The 26,418-nt window shown below is 34.7% G+C and overlaps 1 protein-coding gene across 9 annotated transcripts; it reads left to right on the top strand.

Moving 5' to 3' along the window:
• Positions 1-462: 462 nt before the first annotated feature.
• Positions 463-26,418, top strand: pfkfb4a (6-phosphofructo-2-kinase/fructose-2,6-biphosphatase 4a). Of its 9 annotated transcripts, none has more exons than XM_087272419.1 (16): positions 491-632; positions 7,889-8,005; positions 8,116-8,212; positions 10,156-10,222; positions 10,879-10,953; positions 11,047-11,103; positions 11,176-11,297; positions 11,381-11,588; positions 13,415-13,561; positions 13,740-13,844; positions 17,084-17,213; positions 17,320-17,382; positions 17,474-17,538; positions 22,314-24,336; positions 24,410-25,011; positions 25,799-26,418. In XM_087272419.1, the coding sequence occupies exons 1-14, from the start codon at positions 584-586 to the stop codon at positions 22,371-22,373; spliced, it is 1,362 nt and encodes a 453-aa protein (XP_087128545.1). In that variant the 5' UTR covers positions 491-583; the 3' UTR covers positions 22,374-24,336; positions 24,410-25,011; positions 25,799-26,418.

Raw genomic sequence — 26,418 nt, 5'->3', positions numbered from 1 at the left:
GTCCAAAGACATGCAGGTGAATTGGGTAGGCTAAATTGTCCATAGAGTGTGTGTGAATGAGTGTGTGGATGTTTCCCAGATATGGGTTGCAGCTGGAAGGGCATGCTTAAAACATGCTGGATAAGTTGGCGGTTCATTCCGCTGTGGCGACCCTAGATTAATAAAGAGACTAAGCCGAAAAGAAAATGAATGAATGAATTATTATTACTCTGCATCTTATTGTAATTCCATATAATAAAATAATGAATTGCTGTCATATTAAACAGTTTTTGGGTGTGTTCAATAAGTCCTGTCATCTTCTTTCAATTTGCAAACAAAGAATCGAGCGTGTGTATTCATTAATTGGTGCCATTCCTCAACAACACACAAAAACATTGCATAACACTGCGCAACAGTATCAACACAAACTTTGCCCTGATTCCTTATAACGTAGGGTGGGCGTGTCCGCGTGCCTCTGCCTCGCAGCGATTGGCTTCGCCGCCTGTCAATCAGTGGGCGTGTGTGCTCGTGTTTTCACATACTTCTCCTTTATACCTCAAGGCTCGAGCATCAAAATAAAGCACTAACACAAGAAACGCGGACAATGAGGGGTGCTAGCCGGTCCAAAATCACGCAGAATCTGGATAAGAGAGGTAAGGAGCTTGTGGTTATGGCTTTTTTTGGCGGAAGCAGCTGGTATTGTGTGCGCGAGGAGGAAGAAGTAAACAAGACTCTGTCACGTAGGCGCGTGTGCGTTGAACTCAGCAGTTCACGAGCCGTTTAATTGAGCAGTAGCATTATATCTGCGCTCTGTTAATGATATACTCACATAACCTATGCTCATACATTGCTGTAAAACATGCGTGTGGTCTAAAAATAAATGTGACGTCGCGCTGGGGGCATTGCAACTGAATGAATGGAGATAACCAGAGTGTTTGGGTCATGTGCTGCGTTCACTGAAATGGTGTTACATGATTTTTTTTCATTATATTGTGAATGATTTTTATGTCATTTCTTAGTGTCAGTGATTTTTCTAGAGTTTGTCAGTCATGCTGTCCAGGAGTGTGGAGGAGTTGAGGTCAAATCATGGCCATGTTTGTTGGTTTACTGACTGACGGGAAGGTAAAATGCAGCCTGTGAGGTGGTAAAAATAGAGTACTATGACCTAGAGAGAAGACAGAAAAAGAGAAGGTTGTGTGATATATAAAGACTGCATCTGCTGTTGCTTTTCTTTCAGATTTGTAAAACGAGCAGTTGTGAATAAAATTGTTGTATTTTTTACTAATTTAAAGGGATAGTTCACTTAAAAATGGCAATTCTGCCATCATCTACTCACCCTTCACTTGTCACAAAAAAAAGATATTTTGAAAATGGTTTCTGGCACCCATTGACTTCCATAGTACTTTATTTTACTAACTATGTGTGTTTATGGGTTGGAGCAACCCACATTCTACAAAATATCTTAGTTTGTGTTCAACAGATGCACGAAACACCTTGAGGGAGAGTAAATGATGAGGTATTTTTTGGCAAAATACTATCCCTTTAATCAATTGCAATGGGAATGAAAGTTACTAAAGAACACACTAAACACAAAGGAAGATATTTAAAAAAAATGCAGGTTTCTGGCACCAATTGACTTCCATAGTACTTTATTTTACTAACTGTGGATGTTGATTGGTTGCAGCAACCTACATTCTTCAAAGTATCTTCTTTTGTGTTCAACAGATGCAAGAAACCATATGAGGGAGAGTAAATGATGAGGTATTTTTTTGGCAAAATACTATCTTTTTAATCCATTGCGATGAGAATGAGAGTTACCAAACAAGAACACACTATAATTAAGCCTAAGAAAATCATATTTTCGAGATTTGACAGATTGTTTGGAGAGAATATGTATTTATTAGTTATGTGTTTTTACAGTGAGTTGAACAAATACTCCACACCCACGTTCGCTTGTTTAGCAGAGCTAGTTTTAGACATCTTAATGCTGATTTATGGGTCTGATTTGCTGACTGAGATTTATGATTCATATCTTGACATTTATACATCTAGAATTGGGAGTAAATGCATGATCGTGGAGGTTTTCTAGTTCCTCATGGAGAACAGCACACAAGTCGTAAGTGTTTCTAATGAATAAAGGAAATGCCCCTGAAGGGTTTGATTATTGTCATTACATACATATGTGTTTATTGTAGAATGTTTTGGAAATGTAAAATTGCCTCTCAGTTTTATTCAAAGCAATCATGTAGCCTGTTTTCTGTGTTTTAGATGGTCATTGTGCACTGATATAAGTGTTTGCTGCTTCCCACAAATCACTGTTGTTATCAAGCTATGCACAGTTGCAGACAGCTCAAGTCAAATCCCCTACCCATAATCCATTGGGGTCTGCAGCCATGAACATGTCTCAGTCTTGCCACCTAGTGGACAGTTTGTGTAAATTATCATGTCTCTGACTACTCTCACTTCCAAAAATATAATATTTTAAAGCTTCTTGCATTATTTTTAGCCTTAAACTGTGCCTGTCTTCACAAATGTTGTTATTTTGAATACAGTGATTTCATGTTTGGAATTAGGGCGGCATCTGTAAGCTTTTAAACTGAATATTTTGAACGTGAACTTTGACCTAATTCCCGTTTTTTGTGTTTTATTTGGCTGTAGATATTACAGGCATGCTTTTAATATCGTAATGTTGTGAATATAACACGTTTGACTTGATAGACCGTGATTCATAGTTGCACATTTGGTGAAATCGGACTATTCAGGTTACAGCTTGCCCTCCAGCCTGCAGAGACATTGAAAATGACAATAAGCCGTGTAGCCTGTTGATTGAACGTCTGCATTTGTGCATTTCATTCAGTTAGTAAATATAAGGCTTAAATATGTACATTAAGTTTATTTTAAAAATGAATGATAAAATAAATAAATAAAACAGCATGTTCATGCACCACACGGGGGCGCTGGAATTAGCAGTTTGGGTAAAAATGAGTTACTGATCCGTCTAAAACCTGCTGTGATCTGCTATATTTGATTTAAAAATAAAGGCATCTAAGTTGTAGCTTTGCCGGAAAAAAAATGCTTCACGCAATGTTCTGTTGCCAATATTTTCTCTGATGAAAATTATTATAAAATAATTAGTTTTACTCCAAGATCCATAACGATAAACATAACCAGGGGTGGATTTACCAAATAGACTAGGGGTTCCCAAATCTTTTCTTATGAAGGGCCAAAAACCAAACAAGCAGGTGCGGACTGGAACTAAAAATCAGCCCTGGCACTGTAGCCACACCAGCCCACATTACCACACCGACACAGCTCCATCCACGGACACGCACATTCACAACTTATATTATTAGTGTACAGATGGTGAAATATTATAAGCAGTACCACATGTAATAGATATTTAAACATTTAATGTATGTGACTGGAACAAAAACAAGCCATTTATAACAAATTTATACATGCTATCATTTCATTCATTCATTTTTTTTTCCGCTTAGTCCCTTTGGGATCGCCACAGCGGAATGAAACGCCAACTTATCCAGCATATGTTTTACACAGCGGATGCCCAATTAACCTATAGCACGTGTTTGGACTTGTGATGGAAACTGGGAGGAAACCCACGCGAATATGCAAACTCCACACAGAAACACCAACTGACCCAGCCAAGGCTCGAACCATCGACCTTCTTGCTGTGAGGCGACAGTGCTACCCACTGCGCTGCCCCCTTTCGAGACTATTTTAGTTGATTTTATGCATTTGGCAGCATGATTTTAGAGCATTGTTTTGCTGAGCTTTTTGGCACCACCTTTCCTTTTTTACAGTCTATCTCTGAGAATTAGCTTGTGTTGCACTTACTGTTTGTTGGACATTCTTGCCAGATTTTGATTACGTCCTCTGATTGGGTCGCCCCCTTCTCGAAACCAGCCGGCCATTGCCGATTGGGCCAATGCTTAACATTTATTGTTATTATACTTTCATCATCATCATCATCATCATAATATTCACATCTTGCTAGAGATAAAAGCTGCCTGCATGTAAAAACCATACATATTAAAAAATAGCATACCGGCCTACATTTTAAAAAAATGGTCCGGCCCTTCTGGCATTTGCCAGAATTGCCAGATGGCCAGTCCGCCCTTGCAAACTAGATTGAGGCTAGTGGGCCGAAAGTAAATATAGCTGCCATGGGTACTTTCTAATTTATTTAATAATATTTAAAAAAAAAAAAAACAAACTAAAAAACATTGCTTTGTATAAATTATAACATTATATAATGAACTTATTACAGTAAAAACGATCTCATTTATAACAGAATGAAGTTATGCTAGTCAAGCTGCACCTGCTATTGCAGTGGTAGGGACCCTGTGGCTCTCCAGCTGTCTCCCTTCAATAATATTTTGCAGTTTAAAAAATTATAACCCTCACTAGAAATCCAAAAGTTTCCTCTTGAAAATACAATTACAATTCCTTTTAGTGTAAATTTTTTTTACAGCAAAATGAATGAGAACTCAAATAATCAGAGTGTGCTGCACTGTGGATAAACTTGAATCGCGACCCCAATAAAGCAATAGTATCTGGATGCAGCCTTTATGATGCAAGCTGTGATGGAATCATTCAACGATGCAATGTCAGACACAATGCACTCAAATGAAGCGAGTGACCACACTGTGAGGGGTGGAGTTAGGTGAGCCCATTACCAAGCATTGGATGCAGCCCAGATTGCACTGCACCAGGTCTGCATCCAGACCACTCTCCAATAAAGGGCAAACAACTTGCATTTCTATGGGAACCTCGTGCAGGTAAATTTAAAAAAAAACATTCATAAATGGTGATAGCATAAAGGAAAAAAAATATAAATTTTGCTTTTTTAATTCATAGACTTATATTTCTTTATTTTTGAGTTGTGCATGTGTAAAGGAGGCCAGCTAGTAAGTGCTGTGCAGGTAAACCTTACTCCTCACAGACGCTAGGCAAGCAGCCAACCACAACCGGTTGTGATTAGTCCGTTTACAGCAGCGCTGAGAAACGCAACAGATGTCAGATGACTACACAGCGTTCTTCACCATTACGTCTGGTGAACAGAACAATAACACATATAAACTTTAGTAACAACTAATCTAAAAATGGTACAAAGATCAGTTTTAATAATGCTACATTTCAGGCTTTTAATATAAACCAAGCGGCCAAACCATGTATCTAAAGAAATCTTTTTTTAATGTATCCTACTGTTGAAAACACACCAATGTTTACGGTAAATATGTGTAAGCGCGCATCCGCTCCTGTCATTACGGTAGACCTTTTCCCTACCAGTCTCATGCCGTTCTTCAACGCTGTCTTTAGTGCGCACTGATGGTTATGGACGCTCGAGTGTAGAGACGACGGAATATAATGAGTTTAATAGAGAACAACACGGAGCAATGCGGCAATAGTCTGACCCGAGAGCTCACCCAGAATCCTTTAAAGAAAATATGGGTGCCATCCTCCAGAAACGGCCTTCCTGACAGGCACATTAGTCAGAAAAAGGGTAAGCATGAATGAAAGGATGAGATGCTGGAGGCAGATTTGGGTTAAAGGGGTTTTTCTGATGCAATACTCATAATATGACAGACTATTTAACCCTATATTTAGAGCTGAACATGAAGAAATCGAGAGGATTTTGTTTGAGTACGTTTACTTTTTTAAATAATTATTTTTAATAGCATTACATAAGATTTAAGAAGATTACGAGTTGTGTTTTACTGTATTATTGTATTATATATGTGATGTATAACGTTCATTTGTTACAATTTAAATTGTTGCACAGTACTTGGCTAGCTTGTAATCTTAGATATGTAAACAAATGAACTAAATAAGAGATAATAAATCGTAAATAGTTGTAAATTAAATAGTACATTATTACAGTATTGTGTAATAATGCTGTATTGCTTTAGTAATAGCACATTTGTTACATATTATTAAATAAATTACTACTGTGTGTGTGTGTGTGTGTGTGTGTGTGTGTGTGTGTGTGTGTGTGTGTGTGTGTGTGTGTGTGTTATAGGTTATAACCATTTCTTATGGTTTTCCATTGACAAATACACATTTTTTATTAAAATTAGATTTTTTTTATTTTAATTTATGACTACCGATAATGTGTCTTCAAGTAAGAATATTATAATTTAGAGAATTTTTTATTTTTTTTAGAAAATGAAAATATCTCAGACCTTAAAGTTTGTAAAATATGTATAACTCACACATAGATTTTTGCATATATTTTTTTTCAATAAGGCCTGAAAACATTAAATATTTTATAAACTAAGGCTGCACGATATTGTAAAAATCTAGCATTGGGATTTTTAATTTATTTTGCGATATATATTGCGATATAAATACAATTTCACCAGATGACTTAATATCTCTATTTGAAAGAATTTACAAGGTTAAATTGATTGGGGTGACTGCAGTGGGAATGCATCTCCATAGAATCATAGAATAAACATGTACAAACTTTTTGGGTGTCCCCTGACACATTATCGTTGTTGTAGTGCGTTTTTGTATTTGCATGTGTTGTAAATATTTTCTATAAATCTATAAATACAATCAAGAAAAAGATACAATTGAAAACATTGTTTTATCTACTATAAACCTATAGGCATTTAAGTAAATGAAAAACATTTGTGATTGTTTTGCAAGAAGCTTAAACTATATACACTCACCGGCCAATTTATTAGGTACACCTATCTAACTGCTTATTGACGCAAATATCTAATCAGCCAATCACATGGCAGCAACTCAATGTATTTAGGCATGTAGACATGGTCGAGATGATCTGCTACAGTTCAAACCAAGCATCAGAAGGGGAAAGAAAGAGGATTTAAGTGACTTTGAACATGGCAAGGTTGTTGGTGCCAGACGGGCTGGTCTGAGAATTTCAGAAACTGCTGATCTACTGGGATTTTCACGCACAATCATCTCTAGTGTTTACTGGGAATGGTCCGAAAAAGAGAAAGTATCCAGTGAGCGGCAGTTCTTTGGCCACAAATGCCTAGTTGATGCCAGAGGTCAGGAGAATTTCCAGACTGGTTCCAGCTGATGTAAAGGCAACAATAACTCAATTAACCACTCATTACAACCGAGGTATGCAGAAGAGCTTTTCTAAATGCACGAAATGTCCAACCTTGAGGCGGATGGGCTACAGCAGCAGAAGACGGTGTGAGTGCCATTCCTGTCAGCTAAGAACAGGAAACAGAGGCTACAGTTGGCACAGCCTCACCAAAATTAGACAATAGAAGATTGGGAAAACGTTGCCTGGTCTGATTTATGCTGCAACATTCGAATAGTAGGGTCAGAACTCGGTGTCAACCTCATGAATGTGCAGCCGACAAATCTGCTGCAACTACGTGATGCTATCAGGTCAATATGGACCAAAATCTCAGAGGAATATTTCCTGTACCTTGTTGAATCTCTGCCACAAAGGATTAAGGCAGTACTGAAGCCAAAATGTGGTCCAACCCTGGTACTAGTAAGGTGTACCTTATAAAGTGGCCAGTGATTGTACCTCTACCTTATCATTTATGTCTCAAATGGAAATATTTGTGATTGTTTTTTGAAATCCGGTACATAATTTTAAAATGTACAAACCAATAGCAATATAACATGTTCACCCATGTTTTTATTACACAACTGTATAGACATAGATATGATATTATGCTCTTTGATGTGGCAATATCAAAGCGACTTCTGCTCTACAATGACAACTCACAGATTTGATTAAAGCAATAAAAATGCCACCAGAACTGCACAAAGATCAAATTATTCCTGTTCTTTATGCAATAAGGTGTGTGATGATCGACAGCTCGGCTTATATGCAAAGCAGGAGCTAAACGTGTTTTTCAAGTGTTTTATGAGACGCTGTTTTTGTTTCTTCCAGTATGCATGACAAACTGCCCTACGCTTATAGTAACCGTCGGTCTGCCCGCCAGAGGAAAGACCTACATCTCCAAAAAACTGACACGCTACCTCAACTGGATTGATGTTCCTACGAAAGGTTTGGATTGAGTTTACAAAGAGCAGATTTGTGAAATGCCAGGCCAAGATTGTGTTAATCCACATGTGGTTTTGCTCTTCCTCAAGTTGGTTTCCTTTTCACTTCCGCAGAGTTTAACGTTGGCCAATACAGACGAGAATGTGTTAAGATCTACAAATCCTTTGAGTTTTTTCGACCAGACAATGAAGAGGGGCTCAAAATCAGGAAGTAAGACTAAGATTTTTGTCAATATAAACAAGCTACTGTTATTCTGCAAATGTTCATAAATTCTTTGAGAACATAATCCCCATTGAGTTTACTTTCTCAACATTATGTTTATCAGGGTGTCTTAAAAAGTATTACATTTCAATTCTAAAATTTTAGACCTAAAAAGTCTTGTAGTCTTATATGTCTTAAATAATTTTAAATGGGTCTTATTTTTCCCATGTCCATGTAAAATTAATTATATTTAGTTTATTATCATTTTTAAAACCTCTTTTAAAGAAAATCTAGATTGAAGATAAAGGGCTTGATTTGACACATTATTTGACTCATGCTGATGTGCACCTCTCAAAAAAATTAACTACACATCACAGCGACGCTCTGATCCGATGGAGTGAGTGTTTACAAGTTTGGAGTCCCATGAAGGACTCCAGATGGAACCTTTTGTTTTGTGTTTACCTGATTAAAGTTGTTGCACGTCCGCTGGTTACCGCCTCTGAATTAGCGAGTTTAACCACTTGTGTAGTAAGGTAGCTTTCAGAAAAAACAAAACAACTGGGAAGAAACACGACATGGAGAACATATAAAAACCTACTGCCAGCTAAATCAGCCTTAAGAAATGCCTTTTTTTGATAGGGCAGGTAAAAGACTTTAAATCTGCTGGTCCAATCAGGGCATTAGAAAGAATCCTTAGCATTTAGCCCTGTTTAAGTCCTTAAAAAGGTCTTAAATTTGACTTGATAAAACCTGCAGAAACCCTTTCTAGGCCTCACAACCTCTGAGTTAAAAGAAAAATCTGATAAAAATGTGATTAATACATTTGATTGCCTGTAAATTTAAAAACAACAGAAAATGGTTACAGCTTGAAATTCTCAAAAAATTCTCAAATTCTCTTGAAATTGAAATAACTCACTTTAAGAGATATTCAGCAATGTGTTATCAGGAAAAGTTCATTTGTTTTATCATGTATAACATTAAAAGTCTTAGCAAATTTATCCTGTGTTTATTTGTTGGTTGATTTTGAATGTAATTGTTTTTATTAAATAGTTTTTGCCATGAAACTAGCCTTCGCTACTGACATTGCATTAATATATATATATATATATATATATATATATATAAACAAATATGTTATATGATAAGATATAATGTAGAAGCTAACAATAAGTCTTTGGTTATTGTCTTAGGAATCTAATGAAGTAAATTTTATTATGGAGTAATTGATAGAATATATAATATATTATATTGTTCCATTAAGACCTGACTTGAAGGGATAGTTCACTCAAAAATAAATGTTCTGTTATCATTTTCTCATACTCGGGTGATTTTAAAAGCTTTGTGAATTTCTTTCTTTCTTCTGTTGAACACAAAGGAAGATATTTTGAAGAATGTTGGAAATTGACTTCCACATTTAAAAAATACTATGGAAGTCAATGGTTACTGGTTTTCAACATTATTCTAAATATTTTCATTTGTGTTTTACAAAGGAAGGAAAGTCAAACATGTGGAGGGTGAGCAAATAATGACAGACTTTTTATTTCTGAGTGAACTATCCCTTTAATATGTAAAAAAATAATAAAATGAGACTCTTAATGTGTCAGATCTGTTGTCCTCATGTTTTCGCCTGTGCATAATCGGGAGGAAAAAGTAGAAAACCTGAAAACCTAAAAACTGGATTAGCTATTGAAAAGCTAAAAATGTGTACTATGGGATATAAATTATATTTTAATTTGTATATGCTATATTTAGGCTGTTTTTTTTATTATGACAACTTCATAATATACTGTCAGAATATCAATAAGTCCTCTATATTTACTTTTTAGGGTTCTTATGTTTAATTGTTTAATATATTAAATTTCATAAGCTTTGTGTACCATACAGCTGTAAGTAAAGGTCAATTAATATAGAAATGCTCTGAAAATGTTTTGTGATTGCTTGTCTTATTTTAGGCAGTGTGCACTGGCAGCTCTCAATGATGTCCGGCAGTTCCTCACAGATGAAGGTGGACAGGTGGCGGTAAGAAAAGCGCCATTTTTATAAACAATGCCATTCACAACAAATAGAGGATGTCATACAGTAGTTGCACAAATACTGTGTTCAAATTCAAAACGTCCAGTACATTAGCTGGATTACATTTATAACTGAATCAATTGTGAGTAAATCTTTTTAAAGTTTGCAAAAAAGAAAGGAAAAACCCCAACATGTGAATTAGGTTTCCAACAAGTTGTTAGAGCGACTGACTGACTGGCTACCTAGTAACTAAAAGTAAACAAGGCAAGCAAAACGGAGACAGCTTAAATAAAAGCTTGTTTGGCATGCTGTCCCAGGAGAGAGCCCTGAGCTCATAAGATCCTCGAGCCCAGGGTTTGCAAGGTGAGAAGGGAGTTTGAGCTCAGGTAGATTTAGAGAACTCCCCTGCTGTAGTAGCAGTCAAAAAACACAAACAAGCAACATAAATGAATACTTGAGCTTCTGAAAAGACAAAAAATGCTTGTCAAAATAAGAAAACACACTGTATGTTTTGCTCGCTTAATATTAGGAAGTCATTTTGAAATATTGCATTATGTTTCAGATGATAAAACAGCAACTTTCATATTCCAGAAAATACAGTAGTTGCGATTTAAACATTTTATTTTACGCATTTATCTTGTTTTTTATTACTCAATCCTCAGGTTTTTGATGCCACAAACACGACAAGAGAAAGAAGAGACACAATCATCAGATTTGCAGAGCAGAACGGTTTCAAGGTGCTTACTATGAGATTTTTCATCTAAAGCTTGTATTTTCATGTGTTTCTCATTTCAGCTCTTTTATAACGCTGTTTTCCTCTCATCTTTAAGGTGTTCTTTGTAGAGTCTGTGTGTGAAGACCCTGACGTTATCGCTGAAAACATTGTGGTAAGTCACAGAGACGTCTTTAATATCTTTATCTCACTGTATTTTGTATAAATTTGTGCTTTTTGTGTGCAGCAAGTGAAGCTGGGCAGTCCAGACTACACACACTGTAACACAGAAGAGGCCGTCGCTGACTTTATGAAGAGGATAAAGTGTTATGAGAACTCCTACCAACCCCTGGATGAGGAACTGGACCGGTATATATCATTTAAAGTGCTGTTGAGCTGAATCTTGAATTTTATGAATAAATGTAATCTTTTTTCTGTTTGTGTGTGTTTAGGGATCTTTCCTTCATAAAGATCATTGATGTGGGCCGAAGGTACCTAGTGAACCGGGTTCAGGACCACATACAGAGCAGAATAGTTTACTACCTCATGAATATCCACATCACGCCGCGGTCCATCTACTTGTGCCGGCATGGAGAGAGTGATCTGAACATTAAAGGCCGAATCGGAGGAGATTCAGGGCTTTCAGCAAGGGGAAAGAAGGTAAGCTGTTTAGGCTTGTTTATGTTAAGTCATCTTTTTTAGCCTAGCATTCATTCACAAAAATGCCAGGAGGTTTGATGTCTTGAAATAGTCTATAGTGATGACATCAGGACAGTTTTTGAAGTCAGTGTAAACATTCAGTTGCTGATGCTTTTATTTTAGTCTGTTGTATTTCCAGGTAAAACTGAATATTGAGTAGGGGGCGGGGCTTTCTTTTTGCACATCATTCTTTCGTTAGAAACTAATGTAAATACGGGTGTGTTGAACAATTTAATTGCTGAAACGTCAAACTTAAGTCAACTGAGAAGTTCCGCCACTCCAAATGCAAAAATCATATCATCAGATTTTGATTGAAGATTAGGCAAGTTTATTTATTTTTATTTATATTGCACTTTTCATACACAGTGGCAGTTCAAAGTGCTTTACGTAAACAGGATTAAAAGAGACAAGTATGAGAAAAATAAAAAAAACATAATAAAAAGGTTGATAGAAACAGATAAAAATGTGTTAAAACATTTATATTTTATAAAAGTATGAAAAAGAAAAGAAAAACACAATAGTGCGATCTGTCAGATGTAGCACAGTGCTCATTCAGTAAAGGCACAGCTAAACAGATGTGTTTTCAGTCTCGATTTGAATGTGCCTAATGTTGGAGCATATCTGATCATTTCTGGAAGCTGATTCCAGCAGCGAGGGTATTGTATTGTATTGAGGTCCTAGGCCATTTAGTGATTTATAGTCCAGTAACAATACTTTAAAATCTATTCTGAATGTAACTGGGAGCCAGTGTAAAGACCTGAGTTCAGGTGTGATATGCTCTGATTTCCTGGTTCTGGTCAGTTTCCTGGCCGCAGCGTTCTGGATGAGCTGCAATTGTCTGACTGTCTTTTTGGGAAGGCCTGTGAGGAGACCGTTACAGTAATCCACCCTGCTGCTGACAATAGCATGAACAAGTTTCTCTAAGTCTTCACTGGAAACAAAGCATCTAATTCTTGCAATGTTTCTGAGATGATAGTATGCTGATTTACTAACTGCTTTGACAGAACTATTAAAACTCAGATCTGACTCCAGAGTCACACCAAGATTCTTGACCTTATTTTTAGTTGTTTGACCCTTATTGCCAAGGTATGCATTTACCTTAAGAACCATAAACAGATTACCAAAACAAAAGTTTTTTTAAGTGGATTTACTTGCACAGTTGAATTATTGATAATAAAAAATAGCAGTGTGCGCCAACTATAAAAAATGTAAAACTTTTGATTTCACATGGACACATGGAGGTTTTTTTAAGAAATATTTTGTTGTGCATTAAATGTGTTCAGATCTGAGACGCTTACAAAGTTTAGAAAAAGATTGCCATTTCAAATCAGTTTCTTTTGATGCTTGTATTCATCACTGTGATTCAAAAATACAAATCATCACAGCTGTTTTCAACATTGCTCATTAAAATAAATGTTTTTGAGCAGCAAATCAGCTTATTAAACTATTTTCTGAAGGATCAGTTGATAATAAAGACTAGAGTATTGATGCTAAAAATCAGCTATGCATAAAAGAAAAAAGCATGTTGCTTGTTAAAAGAACATTACACGATATTTATTTGTAAAACAAAATGCATGAAAAATAGTTAAATGCTTATTAATGTCGGTACCATCCTAAATATTACAATGCTCAACTTTTGTATTGTTTTCAAAAACTAGTGACAGAATTTTATTTATGTTTAATAAATTAATGCGAAATAATTTAAATTGTTTTTGAAGTGTTTTAAAAAATGTTGTGTCAACAATTGATCATCAATTGAATAATTTCTTTTTGACATTCCCTCATAGTATGCTGAGACTTTGGGTCAGTTTATCCAGTCGCAGAATATTCACGAATTGAAAGTGTGGACGAGTCAGATGAAGAGGACCATACAGACGGCAGAAGCTGTGGGCGTACCGTACGAACAGTGGAAAGCTCTCAATGAGATCGATGCCGTGAGTCTTTTTCCTTTGGTCATTAATCAGATATCTCAGACTTATTATATTGTAAAACATATGCCAGAGGAATTGGTGGTTCATTCTGATGTGGCGACCCCTGATAGATCAAAGACAAAGGAAAGTGAGCGAGTGATTGAGTGAGTGCATTAATTGACTGATTTCAATGTGTGTTCAGGGTGTCTGTGAGGAGCTCATGTATGAGGAGATCCAGCAGCGATATCCGCTTGAGTTTGCATTACGGGACCAGGATAAATATCGATACCGCTATCCCAAAGGAGAGGTCAGTTTACTTGAAATCGTGTTTTTTAATATTTTGAATGTGCCTTTCATTTAAATCATAAGGTGTGAAGGGATAGTTCACTCAAAATTAAAAATTCTGTTATGACCGTGGTGTTGTTTCAATGCCATTCTTTCTTTTTCTGAACACAAAAGGAGACTTCATAAACGTCCTGCTTGAGCTCATCTACATCATGAATAGCGACCAGCACGAAATTTAAATAAAAAACATACACATCAATGTATCACAGGATGTCCCATCTAACTATATGTTCCTTTATTATCCCTGATGATAGTCTTTTAATTTAATTTAATGAAACATTTAACCAAAATCCTGACTACAGCACAACTGCATACTACAGTTTACACAGATTCACCCAGTAAAAACACACAAGGGCACTTTTTGGATAAATTTAATTCAATTATATAGCGCTTTTCACAATGTAGATTGGTTCAGTAAAGTCCAGATCTCACAGTTGAAGTTCAGTTTAGTTTAGTTTAGTTTCATTTTCACTGCTGAAAGTCCAAACACTGAAGAGCAAATCCACCAAAGCGCAGCTCCACAAGTCCCGATCCAAGCAAACCAGTGGCACACAAACATACTAACAGTAATGGGTAACTTACTGTACATTGGTATGTGTCAATGATGCTACAATTCAGCACAAATCCATCAATTTTTTCTTTTTGGCTGCTCTACCTAGGAATGAATTATGTAAAAGCACTGTCATGCGTGTTTCCTCGTCGGTTTGTAATGCTACATTTTATTGCACTACAATTAGTCTAACAGACTTTTTGGCTAAAATGGAGAAATCAGTTTAATTTGTTATTATAAGATTATTTGTAAGTTTCCCCTCTCCTGCTGAGCATGAGCTAAGCTGTTGAATGGTCAGCGTTTGAGGCGGCTAGGCTAAGCTAGCTTCAATTTCGATTGAATTATTCTCTAATCGGTTGCCTATTATGTCGTGAATGTACTCCTGTAATGCATACCGCAGTCTTTTTTTTTTGTCTGGCTTTCTCGGATATCTCCCCTGTTCGCCAAAAATGACATTATATCCCTGGCAGTGTCTGACACCGGTGCATACACATTGTAAAAGCCCTGCCAGGCACGAGAGCTTGACAGGCGTAGCAACAGTAACTAAAGAGCGAAGGGTCACCTACCTTAGCATTAATACTTCTATTTTCTTTTATCACCTTTTCATTTATTCATTTGGCTGATGCCTTTAACTAAAAGTGACTTACAAATGCTGACAATAGAAGTGATTTAAGCAACTGAAGAACTTAATATTTTTTCCTTTAAATATCTGTTTTCCTAAAATCAAATACAAATATTTTCATTGAGGGTTTTTTTTTGGCAGTTGGAACGAATAACAAAAGTTTTAATTTATTTTGTTTGAAAATCAGATTGATTTTCAGCATCTTTTTTTGTTCTTACTACAAACACAGGCGCATGTACAGTTGAAACACCCAAGGTTGGATTAATGATTCACTATCATGAGCGTATAAAACATAGCGAGATGTGTTTCAGCTTTCATTTGTTATCATTTAGTGATTGCATTGCTCTTTTATGTCTCTTTAGTTGACAAAGAGCTATCCCTCAAGCTTCAGCACATTAAAAATCCATCTCCTAAATGTTTCTGGTTGCCAGGCTCTCTCTTACCCATGACCAAATACTCTGAAATGAAGTAAACAGCTCTTGTTTTTTAGTCTGCGTTGATGATGTTCCCAGAGTGCATAATTGACCTTGTTTTGTGTTTTTGTAAGCTTTTATTACTCTGACTGAGCACATCACACACCATTACCCTGAGCCCCTACACACACTTCTCATCCGTCAGAGTGTGCTTGCTCATCAGAGCCAGCAGTTCTCATTAAGATCAATATCTCAAAGCTTTTTACTCAGAGAGCATTAAAGCAACACACTGTTCTCACTTTATTAGATAAAAGCTGATGTCACGTCACCTGCGTTCACTATTTATCATCGTTTATTTCACTGCTGAGCATATGGGTTTGTAAATCATGACTCCATTTCGAATTTAATTCAGTATCATTTCAATTCAGAATATTTCTGTTGATTGTCAATATGAGAGATGTTTCTGTGAATGTGTGATTTGAACTCTATGACTGAATTATCAGGACATTCATGTTTTAGGATGATAGTTGAGTTATGATATTTCATGTCAGCTGCTGGTTTTAAAGTGAGCTTTGTGTATTATGTATGTGTGTGATGTGTCATTTGTAATAGATATATACACAAATTCAAGTCTAAAACTAAACATTCAGAATATATTTGGCTGAAAGCTGAATATTTTGTTTTTGTTTTATTGAATGTAGGAATATAAGATCATGAAATTGCATGAAAGCTTATATTCTGATTGATGTAATTTGATTCTAATTTAATATTTGAATAAAAAGGAGATTTTTTATTTAAATTAATATTTCTAGTTGTATTTATTTATATTATATATTTTTTATTATATTATATATTCAAGTTTTTATATTTATATATTAAGTTTGATTGCTTAATTATTAAAAATCAATAAAACGATCAAACTTTTTAGTTTTGAAAGTATCATATTGATTTTTATGAATATTAGATTGTTTCATTTCATGAAAGTTTATATCATGATTGATGTCATTTTAATATAATTTAATATTTCAATAAAAAGATTGTTTAAATTACATTTGCTAAAATAATTTTCATACATTTTTTAATGATTATTTTTGTATCTATTTATATTATATTATATTATACATTCATATTATTTATATTTATATATTATTTAAGTTCGATTGCTTAATTAAATCTTTATAAAAATTAATAAAACGATCACACTTTTTACATTTGAAAGTGTCACAAATCAGACAGAAATGGTTTTAGACTAGAGCAATCTTAAAATCTCCATTCAATTTATTTCAAAAAACTTAACAATAGTTATAAGCAAGGCAGAAGTCAAGTATTGTTTTTAAAAATATATATTATTATGTTTTTAAATACAAAAAATAAGTAACTATTATCAGAGGCTCACTTCTATGGATGTTTGTTAAATCACACTGCCAGTGACTTATTATTTGTAAGTCCAAAAGTGCATTTTTAAAGTTGTTTTAAAATCCATAATTGCTCCAGAACCTCGCATGTAGACAATATTTATTTTGAGCATTGCTTCATTGACATTACAGCCTATCACATTAAAATGCATCAATAATATTGCAATAGAAGAGTGTTGTAATCCAGCTCTTTCCTCACAGTCCTATGAAGACTTGGTCCAGAGGCTGGAACCCGTGATCATGGAGTTAGAAAGGCAGGAAAACGTTCTGGTCATCTGTCATCAAGCCGTCATGAGATGCTTGCTGGCCTACTTTCTGGACAAAACAGCAGGTGAAGACTTTTAAATCACGTTTGACTTGTATTGATGGGTATGAGTTGTAAGTAAACTAATGTCTTGTTGTTTGGTGTGTTTTTAATTTTTTTTTGTTTATTGAAGAGGAATTGCCTTATCTGAAATGCCCTCTACACACAGTATTGAAGTTAACACCAGTGGCCTATGGTAAGAGATGGACACTTTTCAGCCAACCTGAATATGATGTATTCATAAAATGTGGTTCAGCTCTTGATTGTGAAATGTTCTTGGTCTTTAGGTTGCAAGGTGGAGTCGATTGATTTGAAAGTGGAAGCTGTGAACACACACAGAGACAGACCGACGGTAAGACTTAGATATATTAAGGCACTGAGGATGTGTGGCAGTATGCTGGGTAAAAATATATGGAAGCTTATTTCTGCAAAAAAAATTATTTGCAACTTTTTGTTTCTCGATTCTTACTGTTTTCTTACAATCAAAAGTTAACATTTTAAAGATCTTGAATTAAATTTGACAGATTTTTATGTGCAATAATCAGTTAATGTTGTCCAATTTATACTTTATTCTGTATAAAAAGTCAGACTTTTAATATATAAATCTGAATTCTCATATGTAAACAGAACTCCTGGGTGAAAATAGTATTGTAATTACAAGTTGAAAGGTTGAAATGTAAAAAAGTCAATAAGGTTGGTCAATAAGTTAGAATAAAGTAAGTAAAAGGTCAGAATTGAGATTTAAACAGAATTCTGGGAGAAACAAATCAAGAATAGAATAGAATAGAATAGAATAGAATAGAATAGAATTTCAAGGTAAAAACTTTTTGGGAGAGAAAATTTAGAATTCTGAAATGTAAAATCAGAATAATAAAATAATCAAAATGTCTAAATGTAAACTCTGAAACCTTCTGGGAAAAAGCCAAAAAATATTTAAATGTAAACTCACAATTTCTTGAAATAGTCAGAATTCCAAAATGTAAATTCAGAATTCCAAAAGGGAAACATTAGATTTCCAAAATTTAAATGCAAAATCTCCTTTTTAAGAAGTCAGAATTTCAAGATGTAAACTCATAATTCCAGGAAAGAAAAGTCAGAATTCCCAGATGTAAACTAGAAATTTCAGAGGAAAAGTCAGAATTACGAATTGTAAACTTACAATTCCAAAAGGGAAAAATTATATTTCCAAATATTTTATGCAAAATTTCCTTTAAAAAAGTCAGAATTCCCAGATGTAAACTCAGAATTCTAAAAGGAAAAGTCAGAATTCCACAATGTAAATGCAGAATATCAAAGGAAAATTCAGAATTCCAAACTGTAAACTCAGTATTCCAAAAGGGAAAAATTAGATTTTCAAAATTTAAATGCAAATTTTCTTTTTACAAAAAGTCAGAATTCCCAGATGTAAACTCAGAATTTAAAGTAAAAGTCAGAATTTTCTAATTGTAAACTAAAAATTACACAATTTTAAATGCAAAATCTCCTTTCAAAAAAGTCAGAATTTCTAAATGTAAACTCAGAATTCCAAAAGGAAAAGCCAGAATTTTAAAATTTAAACTCAGAATTCCAGGTGAGAAAAGTCAGAATTCATAAATGTTAACTCAGAAATCCAGGAGAGAAAAGTCAGAGGTCATAGATGTAAACTCAGAATTCTAAAAAAATAAATAAAATTTAGAATACCAAAAGAAAAAAGTCAGATTTCCAAAATTTAAAACCAGAATTCCTCAAATAAATTTCAGAATTACCAGATGTAAACTCAGTGCAAAATGTAAACTGAAATTTCTCATAAAACGTTGGAACTACGAGATATAAACTCAAAATTCCATGACAAAAGAATAAAAAACCATGAGAATTGCTAAATATAGGCAAAACAATGACTAGAAGAATAAAGTCAGTTGCAAAACATAAACTCACAATGGTGGAAAAAGTCTGAATGGTGAACCATAAAGTCACATGCACCATTTTTCTATTTGCATTGAGTGTCAGAAAGGAGCTTCCACTAAAAGCCTCCCCTGTCTGCTATGGCTTAAGGGGGAAAGTGTGGAGTCAGTCTATAGTTATGCTTGAGAGCTTAATAAAGTGATTAAGATTTGTGGTCTCCTGAGACTCAACCGTCAAAAGAACCATGAGGTGTTGGACTCGCTCATGAAATTACCTACAGCTTCTACAGCAGCATGACCATTTGTTAAATATCCCAGGGTTTTTTTTTTCTCTGCTTTCCTTATTTTGTCCTGTCTTTGTTTTGAGTTCTGCGTTCATTGATTTGGATGTTAATGTTATTTGTGGACTTCATCATCATCATCATCATCGTCGTCACCCGCTCATCACCTCATCTTATTAATTTGTGCCGTCATTCCCTGTGTTTGCTTCAAACAGAACGTAGATGTGTCTCGGCTGGCGGAAGAGGCTTTGTTAACAGTACCAGATCATCACTGAACGTTCCTCACAACAACATTATCTCATTCCCATTTTATTCCAATCCTAAAATGCATTTGACACCTCAGAGATTATGAAGCACTTGAGTCATTCAGATTTGTGTTCTTGTGTTTAATATTAAATTGCACTTTATTCTAAATGCACACATATATACATATGAATTCATCTGCTGCTATGAAAGATCACTCCAGAGGCACATTATATTTATTTATGGTAAATTAGGATGAGGAGTTATGTATTCATAATGTAGGAATGTCTATCATGTATATAAGAGCAGTGATATTTTTGTTGCTATCAGAGCCTTATGGTGCTTTCGGATGAAGGACGTTTTTAAATCATTTTACTTTTTTATTGTAGTAATTTATCTTTTTGAAACACTAAGGAATCATGCTATGATAATGTGAACCCTCTTCTTGTGAGTGAGAAGAGTAAATCTCTACTGTGATGTCTGTTTGCGATGCTAATAAACTATTGGAATAGTGAAATCCTGTCTCTCTTTGCATTCTGCACTACACTGCCAGATTTTGCTCGGGTTTTAATGGTCTATAAAATCAGGTAACATTAATACGTCTGATAAGATGTGGTGTTAGATATAGTGGTAAAGGGCAGTGATGTGGACTTTTACCTGAAGTCAGAAGGGTGGAGATGTTAAGCTGATCATATCTGATGTTTTTTTGTCTTATGAACTTTGAGCCCTGTGATTACATGCTGATCTATTTTAAACACTGTTATGAAATTCAGATATCTTGTAATAATCCTTAAACAGCTTGTTAATACAAATACAGCCTGATCTCATGAGGAAACGTAAGTATTTTATGTTTTGTCAGTTTAGTGGCTAATTCGTAAGAGTTCAGTCGTATGAAAATGTACAATTTTAAAAAGGAGGCGTGGCACCAAATCCCGCCCCTAAATCCAACTGTCATTGGATGATAAGCAAATCGAACTAAATTGTACGAATGAGATTAACCGCTAAATCAAAAAGTTACAAATTAGACGTGAGATTCAGTTGAAAAATACTATATTCTTAATTTTTAAAAATTGTTTTAAATTATAGGTGCCGATAATTTGCCGATATCGGCAAATCGAATCGGCGCCGAGTCCGCCGACATATTGACCTTATTCTCCACGTGCGAGCCGTAGCAACTATTTGAATCTTTTTGGCTCTCATTTTTAGATTTAAAAACTGCTCGTTACGCTGCTTAATGTTGCAAATGTATATTTTCTTATTATATTATTCTGCTTGGTCTGTATAGTCAAGCAAACACTTGTTCTGTAGAGCAGGTAGTTTGACTGTTTTTAGCCGTTTGTTATTTCTAATTATTTCTCCCATAGGTGACTGAATCGGAAGTTGTAAAACAATTGCAAAAACGCACACACCTCCACATTTAGAAATTATATCAATAGCAATGAAGTGCTCACGGCGACCTGAGTTTGATTCCCAGCTCAAGGTCCTTTGCTGATCCTTTAAAAAAATTAAACTCAGAAATCCAAAAATTAAACTCGGAATTCTAAAAGATTAAACTCAAAATTCCAAAAATTTTACTCAGAATTTAAAAATTAAACTCAGAATTCCAAAAATTTTACTCAGAATTGAAAATTTAAACTTAGAACTCCAAAAATTTTACTCAGAATTGAAAAATTAAACTCAGAATTCCAAAAATTTTACTCAGAATTCCAAAAGGAGTCACAATTCCAAAATTTAAATGCTAAATTCCTAAAACAAATATTAGAATTCCCAGATGTAAACTCAGAATTTCAAAAGGCAAATTCAAAATTCCGAAATGTGAATTCAGAATTCTCAACAAAAAGTTAAAACTTAAAATTCCAGGAGAAAATGGTCATTGCTGTCAGATACAAGTTCAAGGTTTAAAGATCTTTAGAAACTGAGATTTGAACTGATATTAAAAAATAAGTTCAGTAGCACTGAGGTGCTCACGGTGACCTGAGTTTGATTCCTGACTCGAGGTCCTTTTATGTCCTTATTAAAAAAACAAACAAACTGTTATTTTTTTTTTTTCAATTTTTTTGATACTTAATTTTGTTCTAAAGTTTTTATTGCTTAATTATTTTTTCAAATAGCTTTTCACAAAAAGATTTTTTAAATATAAATTTACAATAAAACGTATGAATTTATACATAAATTCAATCAAAATGGAATATTAAAATGTTAAATATTTTACGTTTTAATAAATACTAAACAAAATCATAGATATTCAGATATAATAAGCCAGCAAAAACAATCATATTTCTAATATAAATAAGTTCTTTTTATAGTACAGTATATAAATTAAATCCTTTTTATAAAGTGTATAAATTTAATCCTTAAAATGTGTTGGTTTCTTAAAGTAATAGCAAAACCGACCATTTAACAATACATAAATAAAATTGGACAAGAAAATGAGTTTGAAAACTGAACACTTCATATGAAGGCTGGAAAATTGCATTAAATCTGGTTGTTTTAACCAAAATTATGCAGTAAGATAGTATTTCAGTAACAACTTAATACATAGGCTACCAAATTCACCGTTTATTCCCATTAATCCCCATATAATAGTTGATTATTCAACTTTAAAAAATTGATTGACAGTTTCAATTTACTAAAACATCTATGTTAAGCTGCTTTGCTATGCTCTGCATTTTAAAAGCACTATATAAAGAAACATGAATTGAATTTTCTTTGTCTTTCCTCAGAATGTTAATGTTCACCGCACCACTGAGGATGCCCTACAGACCGTCCCGTCTCACCTCTGACCCACAGCCATCCTGCCGTCCAACTGTCCACTACACCAGAGTCTCTGATCCAGTCGCTGTAAGATAACCAGTGCTTGTGTATTGTGTGTGGTTTCTCACTCTGTTTTGAAAGAGCCATAATCCGTTTACATGGCATGAGGTCTACACAAAGCCTGGGAGATTTCATTTGCACTTAATGGGGTTTAGGTTACCTTTACAACACTAGTTCTGAAAAAATTAGGACATTTTGTAAATGCTGGTATTAATTACTGTTAATCAGGCAGATTTTTTTTTAAATGTAGAATTACAGGTAGCACTTTCCAATACGGTCATAAGTTACAATGAACAAGCAATGAGCAATACAGTTACTACAGTCTTTATTCATCTTTGTTGATGTTAGTTAATGAAATTGAAGTTATTCATTACTTGTTAACTCGCCAAAATGATTTAACTAATGTTATTAAATGGCTCTCTGGAATACTTAAATCTGATTGGGCAATCATGTCATTGCAAGGTATGTTGTGTTATATTATTTGAGGGATGAAGTACATCCAGGCGGTTGTTGTTGCAGAATGAAGTGAAGCGAAGCACTGCTGTATATAACTGAAGGCCATTATTCTGTGAAAACAACCACCCTGGATGTACTTTATCCTAACATGGCTACTTGCCACAAAACTGACACAAATCATCGTTCTTAGCCATAATAGTTTGTTAATTCTTTAATTAAAAGCAAAAGTGGCAAAATCGAAAAACAGCTAATGGAGTGTACACTAACCTGCGCATTATTCAATCACAAAATGACGCCATCAGTCAAAATTGCAAAGAGAAAAGAAAACTGCTGATGGAGTATACACTAACTTGAGCATTATTCGGTCACAAGATGGTGCCAAACAATAAAAAGCGCAAAGCCGATAGAAACGAAAACAGCTGATGGAGTATACAATAACCTGCACATTATTCAATCACAAGATGGCGTTAAACAGTCAAACGCAAAGCTGTCAGAAACGAAAACAGCTGATGGAGTATACACTAACCTACGCATTATTCAGTCACAAGATGGCACCAAACGGTCAAAAACGCAGAGCTGACAGAAACAAAAACAGCTGATGGAGTATACACTAACCTATGCATTATTCGGTCACAAGATGGCGCCAAACAATAAAAAGAGCAAAGCTGATAGAAACGAAAACAGCTGATAGTATACACTAACCTGCACATTATTCAATCACAAGATGGTGTTAAACAGTCAAACGTAAAGCTAACAAACAAAAACAGCTGATGGAGTATACACTAACCTATGCATTATTCAGTCACAAGATGGTGCCAAACGGTCAAAAACGCAAAGCTGACAGAAACAAAAAACAGCTGATGGAGTATACAATAACCTGCACATTATTCAGTCACAAGATGGCGTTAAACAGTCAAACGCAAAGCTGTCAGAAACGAAAACAGCTGATGGAGTATACACTAACCTACGCATTATTCAGTCACAAGATGGCACCAAACGGTCAAAAACGCAAAGCTGACAGAAACAAAAAACAGCTGATGGAGTATACACTAACCTGCACATTATTCAGTCACAAGATGGCGCCAAACGGTCAAAAACGCAAAGCTGACAGAAACAAAAAACAGCTGATGGAGTATACTTCAACCTGTACATTATTCAATCACAAGATGGCGCCAAACAGTCAAAAATGCAAAGCTAACACGGTGTTTCCTCTAGGATTTTTTCCAGCTGTGGCGGCAGGTCTTTTTTACACAGATCTACCAACTACCTGTGGCGTTATTTCAATAACATATGTCATGAGCGCAGTATTAAAAGTCGAGATCGCATTTATGTAATTATGTAAACGCTGCTGAAGTGCGATTTAGTGTGTTTATGTAACAAGTAAATCTCCAACATAAGTTAGATTTGCTAGGAATATTTATGAATGTCTCCAATAGACCTACAGAGCGGTATTAATGCATTCTGAAGTGAAGTGAAGTGAAACGGCTATACGTTGTGTTTGCTGGCCCCACGCATCGAGCACCTGTCCGTCAGCCAGTCAGTCTGTCAGCACGTAACCTTACAGGGTTAAACAAATAACGCACAGCACTACTACGGTAACAGAAAACTTTGCGCTGTTATAATTCACTTACCTTTTAATACGTTTTGGTGCGATTATCACCCGCTATTAAAAAAACACACAACTTAGTGTTTTGAATGAAAAGCTGTAATGTAGACGTGGCGGGATCAATTTTGGCATTGCGTCCCGCCATGGAAGAATAAATTTAGCGGAAACCATGTAACAAAAATTAAATAGCTGATGGGGTAAACACTAACCGGCACATTATTCCGTGGCGCCAAGCAGTCAAAAAACGCAAAGCTGACAGAAACAAAATTACCATATTAAACCTGCTCTGCAATCATTCAGAAGAGAGCATTGAAATATTGTACAGACCTAAGTTAACTAAGTTTATCTGAGTCTGTCTGATGTAATAAAATATTTCTTTGTACTTTTGTAAATTAAATACAATTTTATTTGCATTTTAGAAAATGTCACAACTTTTTCAGAACTTGGCTTGTAATACTATGGCTCTTATATGTATATCTAATATACATATATTTACAGAAATGTCTGTTATACCTATATGGGAACTGCAGGTGTGTTCGTTTGCTGCTCCTCCAATATTTGTGCTTCTGTTTTGTCAAATCTGAAAGGGTTTCTCTCTGTTATTTTGAGGGATGGATGACAACATTGTTATATCTTTGTACATAGAAGTCAGAGAAAAACAAAAAACATTCATTGTGTCAAAGAGCTTTATTTACTTCATCTCCCGAAAACATTCTTAGAACTGTTTTTTATATGCTTGGAAAGAAATATTGACCTTTTTCACCTGACATTTAAATAAGATACTGATTATCAATTCAAGTGCTAGTTGTTTTAATCAGGCAGGTATTTTTTATATCATGTCAATTTACAAAAGTGATTTTAACTGCATGTTTCTGAGAATTCTAATAGCTCGTGAGAGGGAAATTTAAGCTGTTTGTTACATTAACAAATTTGGGAACAAGACAAAAATCTCAGTATTTGTATTGATATTAAACCTGCTCTACAGTTACTGATCATTATTAGCCATTTGCATTTGCACTCCATTTTGTTTGGAAACAAGCTAGTTTTGCAAGTCATTTATCATTTTTTAATCCATTTAGCCAATATATAGGTCTGGCAGGAGCACTTTTATCTTAGCTTAGCATAAATCACTGAATCAGATTAGACCATTAGCATCACACTCAAAACATTCAAATAAAAGTTTCAATAGTTTCCTATTTAAAGCTTGACTCTTCTGTTGGTTACATTATATACAGAAGTGTCAAGCTTTAAATATTAGCAAAACTCTTAGATTTTTTTTTTATGCTAATGGTCTAATCTGATTCAATGACTTATGCTAAGCTAAGCTAAAAGTGCTCCTGCCAGATCAGGAAATCATCTGAATGGATTCAAAAATGATAAAACTCCACCATTTAATTCTAGGTGACTTGTAAAATCAGCCTATTTCTGTTTCTTTAAAGGTTAAAACATAGTACAGAACTGTTAACTGAGTTCATCTGAGTATGTCCGATGTTAAATCTGTGTTTCTTTAGTCTAGCTGAACATGTTTATGTGCACTGAATTGTTGCCTCGAACCGTATCCAAAGAGTGCTGTGATGATTCCTGTACATTTGAAACAGATCTTGACTATTTAAATGAGATTTTCTGGAATATGACTGCTTGTATTGTTATGATTTGGTGCCAGAATCACAATAAATATATAGAGATGTTTTGATGTAATAGTGCATCGGTAGTGAAGAATCACTGATTTGAATTCATCTGTGCATCCAAATACGTTTTCATGTTCACCACCACTCGTATGACATAACCGGAAGACAAAACTGTGTGTGTACATACTACAAGATCATGGAAAAGTAATATATTTGATGTCAGTTCACATGGAACTTTTATCGCACCCATTGAAAAAGATTCAGTGTTTGTGTGTGTTTGCATTGAAAATTCTCCTTGAATAAACATTTTGTGGTGATTTTAAA

This window comes from Danio rerio, chromosome 11 (assembly GCF_052040795.2).
Source record: "Danio rerio strain M-AB ecotype USA chromosome 11, GRCz13ab, whole genome shotgun sequence".
In the NCBI taxonomy this organism is placed as follows: domain Eukaryota; kingdom Metazoa; phylum Chordata; class Actinopteri; order Cypriniformes; family Danionidae; genus Danio; species Danio rerio.
The sequence above is the reverse complement of the archived record's forward strand: the minus strand, read 5'-3'. Positions and strand labels throughout refer to the sequence as shown.